This window comes from Heteronotia binoei, chromosome 2 (assembly GCF_032191835.1).
Source record: "Heteronotia binoei isolate CCM8104 ecotype False Entrance Well chromosome 2, APGP_CSIRO_Hbin_v1, whole genome shotgun sequence".
Taxonomy (NCBI): Eukaryota; Metazoa; Chordata; class Lepidosauria; order Squamata; family Gekkonidae; genus Heteronotia; species Heteronotia binoei.
The window spans coordinates 125,894,019-125,906,338 of record NC_083224.1 but is presented as its reverse complement, the minus strand read 5'-3'; the positions used below and the strand labels follow the sequence as shown (position 1 = coordinate 125,906,338).

The 12,320-nt window shown below is 45.3% G+C and overlaps 2 protein-coding genes across 2 annotated transcripts in view; one reads left to right on the top strand and one right to left on the bottom strand.

Moving 5' to 3' along the window:
* The window catches only part of WLS (Wnt ligand secretion mediator), a 58,020-nt gene extending 53,222 nt beyond the window's left edge, over window positions 1-4,798 (top strand). Inside the window, exon 12 of the mRNA XM_060231988.1 lies at window positions 3,953-4,798. Coding sequence (XP_060087971.1) covers window positions 3,953-4,062 — 110 coding nt within the window. The 3' untranslated portion in view covers window positions 4,063-4,798. The remainder of the gene's footprint in view (window positions 1-3,952) is intronic.
* The window catches only part of LOC132566704 (methylcrotonoyl-CoA carboxylase beta chain, mitochondrial-like), a 170,793-nt gene that overhangs the window by 120,664 nt on the left and 37,809 nt on the right, over window positions 1-12,320 (bottom strand). The window lies entirely within an intron of this gene.

The window sequence follows — 12,320 nt, the reverse complement described above, 5'->3', positions numbered from 1 at the left end:
TCTTGCGAGTGCCCCACCCAATCCTGGAGCATCTGCTGCCTTTTGCCCAGTAAGCCAAGCTTCCTCTGGCCTCTGCTGTCGTATTTGTGCCACATAGACCTATAATTTCTTTCCTCTAAAAATTAATTTTTATATTTTCTTAATTTTGTACAAATAACTCTAGTATTCGTCTCTGTTAAGTTCATATATGAATTACATTGACTAACAATGTTCATCTACCTCTGTAAGCCTGTTTAACCAATTTGACCAAGGTGTTGAAATCAGAAACACCTTACTACAAATAAATCTGAGCTTAGTGATAAAATCACTGGACTTAACTATCTTCTTATGTTATCTCATACTTTGGGAACATCTTGACTAATACTTGAAGTATACTATGGTAAGTACAGCAAGGGGATATTTACACTCACTTTAAGAAAACCATGGCACTTTCCCCCTCTGTGTGGACCCTTCAATGCAAAGGTTTTAGTTCTGTTGTTTGGTAATGTTTCATATTTTTGCATTGTATGCCTCCTTCCTGTCTTCTTTTTTTTCCAAAGTAGATAAGGCAAATCCTTGGTTTATTTCGCGTGCAAATAAACTTTTGCTTCATCTTTTTTGAAAATGGCAAAAAGAAGTAGGATTGAGGGTAAAATCATCATTTTACAGCTGTTTTTTTGAACCAAAATGTTTGTAAGTTCTGTTCTAAGCCCCTAGTCTTACATAAGAATAAGTTATAACTTATTCTTATATAAATCTATAGGGTGTTAGAGGATAGCCTAATTCTTTAATAATGAGCAGAAAAGATAGACTAAGTAAATCCCAACTCTTAAAAGATTTCATCCTTAATCTGCATATTCAAATTTAATTCGAACACTTCTGTTTTCCCTTTGCTGACACAATAACCTGATAATTTTTACATGAAGGTCAAAGGACCCCTCTTTCCTTTCATGTATGTGGCTTGGGTAAAACCTGTTTCCGGCCTTGGAGAGGAAGGTGTTTGATGGATTTGATTTATTAGATTTATATCCCGCTCTCCCCGCTGAAGCAGGCTCAGGGCGGCTCACAATAACAAAATCACAATAAACATTAATTATGCATTTAAAAATAATGCAATATTCAATAATGTAGCAGTTGAAAACAGTGTGGTGCTAAAATTATTAATTTCTGAATGGCGTTCCGAGCTCTTAGGTATCCTTTGTATTACAATGGCAGGAATTCAGTCGAAGCCACCTGGAATAATAATAGTGTCTTGCAAGCCTTGCAGAACTGGGCTCTAACCTCCTTTGGTAGTTGGTTCCACCAATAGGGGGCAGAGATCGAGAAGGCTCTCTCCCTGGTGATTTTTAATCTTGCCTCCCTATGCCCCGGGATCGATAGTAGATTTGTGTTCCAGATCCGAGTACTCTCTGGGGAACATGTGGAGCGAAACGGTCCCTAAGGTGGGCAGGTCCTCGGCCATATAGGGCTTTATAGGTAATAACCAGCACTTTGTAGCAAATCTGGTACACTATTGACAGCTAGTGCAGTTCCCGCAGCCCCAGCTGTATGTGCCCCCACATGGAGAGCCCCAATAATAGCCTGGCTGCTGTGTTCTGCACCAGTTGTAGTCTCCGGACTCGTGACGTGACCGTAGCATGGATTACTGTTGCCAGGTTGCTGTGCTCGAGGAAGGGAACCAACTGTCTTACCCACCTTAGATGAAAAAAGGCAGATCTGGCAGTGGCTGCTATCTGGGTCTCCATTGACAGAGAAGGCTTCAGTAGCACTCCCAAGCTTCTCAACCTGGGCGCTGTTGTAAGTGGAATTTCCCTACCCAGACCGCCGCAACTCAGGCAAAGGACCTCTGTTTTCATCGGATTCTGCTTCAGTCGACTTAGCTGAAGCCATCCTGCCATGGCTTGCAGAGCCAGGTCCAGATTTTTTTGGACACAGCCTGACCGGCCGTCCATCAGTAGATAGAGCTGGGTGTCATCAGCGTACTGGTGGCAACCCAGCCCATACCTCTGGGCAATCTGAGCAAGGGGGTGCATGCAGAGGTTGAACACCATCGGAGAGAGCACCGTCCCCTGAGGCACACTGCAATTAAACGGGTGTCTCTGGAATGCCTGTTCCCCAATTGTCACCCTTTGTCCCCAACCATAGAGGAAAGAGGAAAGCCATTGTATGGCCAACTCCTGAATCCCTGCATCAGCAAGACGGTGGGTCAGCAACTGATTTTAACTGTGTCAAACGCAGCGGACAGATCTAATAACATCAGTACCGCCAAACCACCTCCATCCAGATGCCGCTGGAGATCATCCACCAGGGCGACCAGTACTGTCTCCGTCCCATGACCTGGGTGGGAGCCGAACTGGTGGGAGTCTAGGATGGAAGTATCCTTCAGAAAACTCTGTAATTGTAGTGCTACTGCCTTCTTAATGGTTTTACCCAAGAAGGATAAATTCGAGACTGACCGATAATGAGCCAATTTGGCCAGGTCCAGTGTTGGTTTTTTCAAGAGAGGGCGGACCACTGCCTCTTTAAGAGGCATTGGAAATGGCCTTTCTGAGAAGGATCTATTTACGATATTCCATATAGGATATTATAGCTCCATCCAGCAAGCTTTAATCAGCCAGGATGAGCATGGGTCCAGATTGCATGTAGTTGGGTGCACAGTGAAGAAGATTCTGTCAACTTCCTCCAGGCTGAGTGTTGTAAAGCAATCTAGAGCCCTGGAGAGCTGGGCATGCTACGACTCAACCAGGTCATCTAGGGAATTGCCAGGGGTCCTGCAGAGCAGTCTGGAACCTCACAGGGTCCATCAGGGATGGTGGCTCAGTGGTAGAGCATCTGCTTGGGAAGCAGAAGGTCCTAGGTTCAATCCCTGGCATCTCCAAAAAAGGGTCCAGGCAAATAGGTGTGAAAAACCTCAGCTTGAGACCCTGGAGAGCCGCTGCCAGTCTGAGAAGACAATACTGACTTTGATGGACCAAGGGTCTGATTCAGTATAAGGCAGCTTCTTATGTTCATCAGGCTCTGTGGGCAAGCTAAAATATGCTCGTCACCTAAACGGGTTTGGGGTAGGACATCCATATGAGCCTTCAGGATATAGTGGTCCAACTATGGCACTGCTTTCGCAGTAATCCGGTCCACTGAAACTCCCGCCGCAAAGATCAGATCCAGCATGTGTCCAGCCTGGTGAGTGGCCGTTGTTATCACTTGGGAGAGTCCTAGTGTCGCCATGGAGGACACTAGGTCCACCACCTGATTGGAGTTTGCGTTATTGGCATGGACATGGAGATCACCCAGGATCAGAAGCCTTGGGTGTTGCAATGCCCAGCCTGTTACAGCCTCCATCAGGGATGATAAGGCACCAGTTGGTGTGTTAGGCAGACGGTACACCAGCCAGATCGCCAAACCCTCCCCAACATCCCATGCCAGTCCGGCACATTCAGTGCCATCGATCTCTGGGGACTGGAGAGCCCTGAAGAAGTAAGCCTCCCATATGAATAGAGCCACCCCTCCCCCCCACCCACTAGTCTGTGATTGGTGAAAGACTGAGTATCCTGGGGGAGCTACTTGGGAGAGAGCTACTGTCTCCCCATCTTGCACCCAGGTCTCAGTCACGTAAGCCAGGTCCATGTCCTGCTCAAGCAGGAAGTCCCAAAGGACTGAGGTCTTATTGTTTATGGACCTGGCATTGCATAACACCAATGACAGAGGTGAGTAGTTCAACCTGGCCCCGCTACCTGCTACCATTGGGATGGGATACAGACTGGAAGGTGGCCAAGCGCCTCCGTGTCTCTGCCGTCTTCCCTTACATCTCTGTCTGTTCCCACTATCATACCTTCCCCTCACCAGGAGTACTTGGGTCTCCAGGCCGGTCATCCCCTATTGGTCTCTGCAGCAGCCTCAGACCGATTTATGGGATACACTCAAACCTTGTGTAATTGTCACTCCTCCAAGGCTGAAACATGGCTTTGTTTTCCAGGTGACCTGGGAATAAGCAGTGGAGAAGAACTTCAGCTTACGACAACCATCACCCATGTTGATGGACCAACAGAGGTTTACAAACTGGCTCGCAAGGAGGCCCAGGAGTAATTAATAAATAACAGCTCATCAAGCACAGACAGACGACGACACATGGAATGATAGCAGTATTTTCTTGTGAGGGTGGGTGGCTGAAATCATCCTAAACTTGTTTGTGTACTTTCACAGAATGGTGGCAAGAACAGTGGGAAATTCTCCTTGATAATAATTTGTGTTTGGGAAGAGGGGCTTTTATCAGATTTGATTCCTCCTCCCTTCATTACACTCCCAGTTTTGCTTTGGGTGTTAACCTCTGGGTGAAAGGGAGGGGGGCTTCATGAAGGGACAGGTGCCCATTTCTCTGGTCTGACCTTTAGGTCACTCTCAGATTAACACATCTGCTGCTCTCTTTGTTATAGAAAATCTTGGGGAACAAATCAGTATTTGTTGTTTCCTATTCAAGGTTTTGTTCTATATTTACAATGCCTACATTTAGAACCATTTTTGTTCTTTATTTATATTGCATGTAGCCAGTGCCGTTAAATATTTATGTACTTTGATAAACTCATTCATGACTTTTTATAGTCTAGTGTAATCCTGCCCTTTGTAAAGTTTTGGTACAAAAAGAGCATTTCTGCTTTAAAATTGAACCTCGTTTGCCTGTGCTTATATGTGCCTTGAGCACTAATAATTCTTTATGGTGTAGATATCTTTTTGATATGCGCTCACTCTAAATATGCTTGTATGATGCATAATCCATGGGAATATTGTAGTTTTTTTTATACTATGAATAAAATATACAATATTGTGCCTTTTCTCCTTTGTAGAAAAGCATGTAGCTGTAGGTCAAGCAGTTTTCTTAATTTTAATCTGCAGAAATAGAAAAGAGCAAGAGTGTAGTAGCATCTTAAAGACTACAAAATTTGGGGAAGGGTATGAGCTTTTGTTGAGTCACTGCTCAGTTCTTTAAGGTGGTACTGAACTCTTTTCTGCTGCTACAGACTAACAGCTATCCATCTTGATCAATCTGCAGAAAGTGATTGTTCCAGAGAACACTGTCCCCTGCTGGTATTCCAAAGCATCATACTGGGCTGCAAACAATTGTTAACCTTTAGGCAAAGAGTGTTGTATACTCAGAAACAGACTCTTTCAAACACTCAGGTTTTAATAAGGACTCTGACCTTTTAAACAGGAACACCTTAAAGACTTGCAACATTTATTCCAACATGTAGAATTAACACAGTAATTAGTTCAGTGTTTTGTTCCTGCTGTATTCTTTCTCTCAGTGACGCACAGATTGTGCATTGCCAGTGCTTTGGCCCATATTCACATTCCCTTGTGGTATACAACAATCCATGATGGATTCATGTAGAGGGCCTTAGCAAGAGATTGACCAGCTTCAGTTAATAACGCATCTGCCACCACCTCTGGCTTGGCAAAATGGCTGGTCCTTAAAGGGCTGTCAGGGAGGGGGGGGAGAGAATGTATCTGTTCATTACAATATTTATGCCCTGTCTTTTATTTATTTATTTTGTACATTTATAGCCCGCCCTTTCCTGTGAAGGGCTCAGGGAGGATTCCAACAAGCTAAAATATTAAAACCAACAAACCTCAAAATAGTTAAAACAATTAAACCAATATATTAAGTCAATCATTTAACATGGCATGGATGGTATAAGCACTTGAGGTGTAATTATCGTGGGCAGCCTAAGTTGCCCCAAGATCTCAACAGTATTGACCCCAAATGAAGTGGCAGTCATTGCTGGGAGGCCAGTTGGATGGTGTTGTAGGGTGAGGACGTTCGTTTGCCTCAACAATAGACCTGGTGGAAAAGCTCCGTTTTACAGGCCTTCTGGAATGGTGACAAATCCGGAAGGGCCTGAATCTCTGTAGGGAGCTGATTCCACCAGGTTGGGCAAGCCAGATGTCCTTTGGGCCAGGGATGGTCAAAAGATGTTGGCTGGCCAATCACAATGGCCTTTGGGGCTCATATAGGGAGAGACGGTCTTTCACAAGATGGCTTACAGTTCCAAAAATTAAAACCATACAAAATGCAGTAAAACTCCATTTCCACCCCCATGCACCCTCTGCAGGGCCTTACTTGCAGAGTAAGCTCTCACAAATAAGATGGTCTTATGGTGCTTTTGAAAAACTTAATGAAGATTATGTTCCCACTCGATCCCTTTAGGTGCTCATTTCATACAGTGGAAGCCACTGCAGAAAAGGCTCTAGTTGATGTTAAGTGGGATGCCTTGAGTAAAGGGACAACTAAAAGATGGCAACCAGAAGGCTGTATTTGGCAGACAGGGAGAGAGAATCCTTCATATGGTGTCAAGTGCTACAGCTGTAAAGTCTTCCCTTTAGACACATCAGAAAGTTTAGGTAGTCCCTTTTCAGCATCCTGGTATATAGTTTTAGCAGGTGGAGTTTGTCCTGGCATGGGGGGGAGGAGTGGCACCACCTGTAAACTTCTTTTGTTAAGCTGCTGTTAAAGGCACAAGTTCTGGGCCTCACTCCCTGCCTGAGCTCTGTGGGCATTTTTGCCCCCTACGTTGGGCTCAGGGGCCATCATTCCAGTCCCAAAACACTGTACCACAGCACTCACCCCATAGTCTTTCTCTAAATAATCCCATCCGTACTCTGGATGATGTGTACTTTGTAGAAAGATTGTAATATATAAATCTCTATAGCATGTCAAGCCATTTGGTCCACCTTGACAAGTAGACTGTTTTCTGGCTCTCTGGTATCTTGGGCACAAGCAAACAGTTCTCTGTTTCTGTCTTTCTTTTGACATCCCTGACACCTACCTCTTGACACACACTGCTGCCCACTGTCCACTATGGTAATTTCAGGAAGGATTCATAACTGAAAATTTAGACATACAATATTAATTGTAGAACAAACTGGTTCCGTGTCATTTCTGGTGCACACAAATGAAATACATTGGTAGTCTGGTGGTGCCTGATGGTAGGCAAACTTTAAGATACCATCTAGCTGCAACAGAACACCATGCAGTCTTCTGATGTGAAGTTGACATGACATGACCTTTCTAGGTAGGTTGACCATCTGCTGGTATCTTTACAAGCTGACAGCCAAAGGTACTATGGCAGAAGTTGTTTCTGTACTTTGGCAGCTATGGAAAAATGTTGATGTTCAGGGCTTTTTTATTGAAAAAGCCTGGCAGGAACTCGTTTGCCTATTAGGCCACACACCCTGATGCCAAATCAGCTGGAACGGCGTTCTTATGTGTTCCTGCTCAAAAAAATCCCTGATGATGTTAATATGTGTAGAATATAGCCAGGAGATCCTAAGATTGTCTGATAAGCCAGAAGTTCCAGCTCTTTTTGAATTATGCATCACTAGGTGGCAAGCTAGACTTGTTTTTAAGGCAAGAGACATTTCAGAGGTAGTTTGTCTTCACCTGCCTCTATATCATGCCCCTGGTATTCCTTGGAGGTTGTCTATCCAAATACTAGCCAGGGTCAACCCTGTTTAGCTTCTGAGATCTAATAGGATCAGGCTCACCTGGGCTATCCAGGTCAGGGTGGTTGATGATGTAATTTTTGGAAACTCTTTGCTCTAATGTTCTTCCTGCATTTGGTGTTCCTGTGTAAGTCAACATTTATTCTCCAGTTTTTGGCATGCTTACTTCATACGGTATCATACTTTTCTCCTGAAATCACATTTATATGTATTCCATGTTGTGAACATACATTTCCATGTGGTTTCTGTGGGGCTAATGCAAGGCAAAGTAAAATAAAAATAATTTTAACTTGGCTTTTCCACCAAACAGAACAATGCAATGGAACTGATGTTGCAAACACAAATACAGCAGTGAACAGAAAATGCAGCAGATTGAGTTTTTTGAACTCAGAGAGAAACCAAACAAACCCACAACTGATTCTTGCTTGCAACGCTTAGTGATGAGTTAAGTTCCCCTTCTCAAGTGCACTAAGGTACAGGATTCTTTTCATCTACTTTTCTTTCCAATGGCTTCAACCAGATTTCAATCTTGAAAGATACAGCCTTTACATAAGGTGATAAGAGCCCAGAAAATCTTTTCAAGCTCCTCAGCAACCACCATCAGTCTACTCTGGGGGTTGTCATTTCAGTCCCAGAACAGTTTATATGGTCCCAGTTAATGTCATTCTACTCTAGAGGCTGTCATTCCAGTCCCAGGCCATTAATTCTGGTCCCAGAAACTGTCATTCTACTCTGATGGCTGTCACTCCCGTCCCAGAACCATTTACCTGGGCTCAGGGGCCATCATTCCAGTCCCAGAACACTTTTGTTACTCCCAGCATCTGTCATTCCACTGGGGATTGTGTTGCAGTCCCAGAGTCCTGATTCCAGTCCCGGGGGCTGTCACGTCAGGCCAAAGCAGGTTGTTTGAAATCCTTTCTTTTATGTGCTGTTTTGATGGAGCCCATGTGAGTTGATTGGCATTCCTGGCTCCCATTATTCCCAGTGAGCTTTCAAAGATCCATACTTTTTCTCTTTGCTTTCTACCCATCTCCCTTCTTAAGAAATGTATGATTCATCCAGTATGTTGAAGCTATTTGCTGCCCTCCATTGGCAGTAAGGAGAAGTAATCTGGACTTTAAAAATTAAACCAGAATAAAGGTTTCAAATTTAGTTATATTCATTCACAAAAAATGGCTGTGGCTATGAGAAAGAAGGGAATGTGCTCCGTTGTGCTTTTCTAATAGCTTTACAGGAAGAAACCTTGATCCTCCAAGCACTTGCAATAAGAACATAAGAAAATCCATGTTGGATTAGGCTAATGATCCATCCAGTCCAACTCTCTGTGTCACACCATGGCCAAAAAAACCAAGTGCCATCAGGAGGTCCAGCAGTGGGGCAGGATATTAGAAGCTCTCCCACTGTTGCCCCCCCAGCACCAAGAATACAGAACATCACTTGCCTCAGACAGAAAGTTCCATCTATACCTTGTGACTAATAGCCACTGATGGACCTCTGCTCCATATGTTTATCCAGTCCCTCTTGAAGCTGTCTATACATGTAACTGCCACCATCTCCTGTGGCAATGAATTTTGTGTGTTAATCACTCTTCGGGTGAAGAAGTACTTCCTTTTATCTGTTCTAACCTGACTGCTCAGCAATTTCATTAAGTGCCCACGAGTTCTTGTGAGAAAGGGAGAAAAGTACTTCTTTCTCTACCTTCTCTATCCCATGCGTAATCTTGTAAACCTCTATCATGTCACCCCTCAGTCCAAGCAAAAGAGCCCCAATTGCTTTAACCTTTGTTCATAGGGAAAGTGTTCCAAACTTTTAATCATTTCAGTTGCCCTTTTCTGGACTTTTTCCAATGCTATAATATCTTTTTTGAGGTGTGGTGACAAGAATTGTACCCAGTATTCCAAATGAGGCTGCACCATTGATTTATGCAGGGGCATTATGATGCTGGCTGATTTGTTTTCAATTCCCTTCCTAATAATCCCCAGCATAGCATTGGCCTTTTAAAAATTACAGTCACACACTGTCTCAACATTTTCAGTGAGTTATCTACCATGACCCCAAGATATCTCTCTTGGTCAGTCTCCACCAGTTTGGACCCCATCAATGTGTATTTTTAGTTAAGATTTTTGGCCCCAATGTGCATCACTTTGCACTTGGCCACATTGAACTTCATCTGCCATATTGACCCCACTGCTTTTTGAGGGCAATCACCCTTTTCACACATATTCAGAACAAAGGAACCCTGAAAGGTGACTCACTAACTATGGCAATACTGCTGTCCACACTGAGGCTGCAGGCCTCTGTAGGGTTGTGCACCCTTAAACTGATTTCAAAGGATGTCTGCATGTGTTTAGCCCAAGACTAGCACAATCTCATCAGATCTTGGAAGTCAGATAACATTGGGAAACCACCAAGGCAATCTATTGTCGCTATGCAGAATAAAGCAATGGCATACACCCTCTGTTCACCTTTTGCCTTGAAAACACTATGGGGTCGCCAGAAATCAGCTGTGACTTGACAGCACATTTTGCCATTGCTACCACTTAATGTATCTTGCACTTCACAGCTTCTGTTCCACCTACAATTCTCTCTCTCTCTCTCGGCTTGAATTCGCGAACGAAGATTTAAGAAAGGTGCAGTAGTCCACGTCTGCTGCAGGCTCACTGGTGGCTGACAAGACCAATGCGGGACAGGCAGGTTCGGCCACAGTGGCTGCAGGGAAAAGTCTGATTTGGGGTTGGTGCTGTAGCAGTACAATTCTTCCTCAATCTCCTTTTGTCCTCAAGAGCAGCTATGCGTGCGTTCTCAAAGGAAGAGACAGCCTGGTGGATGGTGTGCCTTCATGCTTTGCGATCTGAGGCTAGATCAGACCACTGGTGATGGTTAATGCAACAGGTACCAATGATTGCGATGCAATCATCATCACTCTATACAAGAACAAAGGGGAAAAGTCAGACTGCTCCAACTACCGGGGGATAACCCTGCTCTCAATTGCAGGCAAAATCCTTGCCAGAATACTCCTGAACAGACTGGTGCCCACCATTGCAGAAGAACTCCTCCCAGAGAGCCAGTGCAGCTTCAGAGCTAACAGGAGCACCACCGACATGGTATTTGTTCTCAGGCAGCTCCAAGAGAAATGCAGGGAACAGAACAAGGGTCTATATGTGACTTTTGTCGACCTTACCAAAGCTTTCGATACCGTTAGCAGGAAAGGCCTGTGGCAAATCTTGGAACGTTTAGGATGTCCCCCAAGGTTCCTCAGCATGATCATCCAGCTACATGAAGACCAGCGAGGCCAAGTCAGACACTGCAACGACCTCTCGGAGCCCTTCCCAATAGGCACAGGTGTAAAGCAAGACTGCGTTCTCGCGCAAACTCTCTTTACGATCTTTAGCATGATGCTTCAAAGAGCCGCAATAGATCTAGATGATGACGATGGTGTCTACATCCGCTATCGCACCGATGGCAGCCTGTTCAACCTGAGGCGACTAAAGGCTCACTCCAAGACAATGGAAAAACTTATCCGCGAGCTACTGTTTGCTGATGATGCTGCACTCATCTCCCACTCGGTATCAGCTCTGCAGCATATGACGTCCTGCTTTGCAGAGGCTGCCAAGCTATTCGGCCTAGAAGTTAGTCTGAAGAAGACAGAAGTTCTCCACCAGCCTGCACCCCAGGAAGATTATCACCCTCCCTGCATCACTGTGGCTGAATCAGTTCTGAAGACAGTCCAGCAGTTCAGCTACCTGGGGTGCATCATCGCCTCAGATGCCAAGATCGACAAGGAGATTGACAACAGGCTGGCAAAGGCAAATCGTGCATTTGGCCGACTGCACAAAAGAGTGTGGAGCAACAAGCATCTGAAAAAAGGCACAAAGATCAATGTTTACAAAGCGGTTGTGATGACAACCCTCATCTACGGCTCCGAATCGTGGGTTTTATTCTGTCATCACCTGCGACTCCTTGAGCGCTTTCATCAGCGCTGCCTTCGCACCATCCTCAACATCCACTGGAGTGACTTTGTGACCAACACTGAAGTCCTCAAGAGGGCGGAGGTTACAAGCATCGAGGCACTGCTGTTGAAGACGCAGCTGCGCTGGGCAGGGCATATTTCTAGGATGGAAAACCACTGCCTTCCCAAGATTGCTCTGTATGGCGAACTTTCCACCAGCCATCGAAATAGAGGGGCACCAAAGAAGAGGCACAAGGACTCCTTGAAGAAATCCCTTGGCACCTGTCGCATCAACCATCACCAGTGGTCTGATCTAGCCTCAGATCGCAAAGCATGGAGGCACACCATCCACCAGGCTGTCTCTTCCTTTGAGAACGCACGCATAGCTGGTCTTGAGGACAAAAGGAGATTGAGGAAGAATCGCACTGCTACAGCACCAACCCCAAATCAGACTTTTCCCTGCAGCCACTGTGGCCAGATCTGCCTGTCCCGCATTGGTCTTGTCAGCCACCAGCGAGCCTGCAGCAGACGTGGACTACTGCACCCTTCTTAAATCTTCGTTCGCGAAGTCAAGCCGAGAGAGACCAAGGGATTTCTTCAAGGAGTCCTTGTACCTCTTCTTTGGTGCCCCTCTATTTCGATGGCCAGTGGAAAGTTCGCCATACAGGGCAATCTTGGGAAGGCGGTGGTTTTCTATCCTGGAGATATGCCCTGCCCAGCGCAGTTGCGTCTTCAACAGCAATGCCTCGATGCTTGTAACCTCCGCCCGCTTGAGGACTTCAATGTTGGTCACAAAGTCACTCCGGTGGATGTTGAGGATGGTGCGAAGGCAGCGCTGATGAAAGTGCTCAAGGAGTCGCAGGTGATGACGGTATAAAACCCACGATTCGGAGCCGTA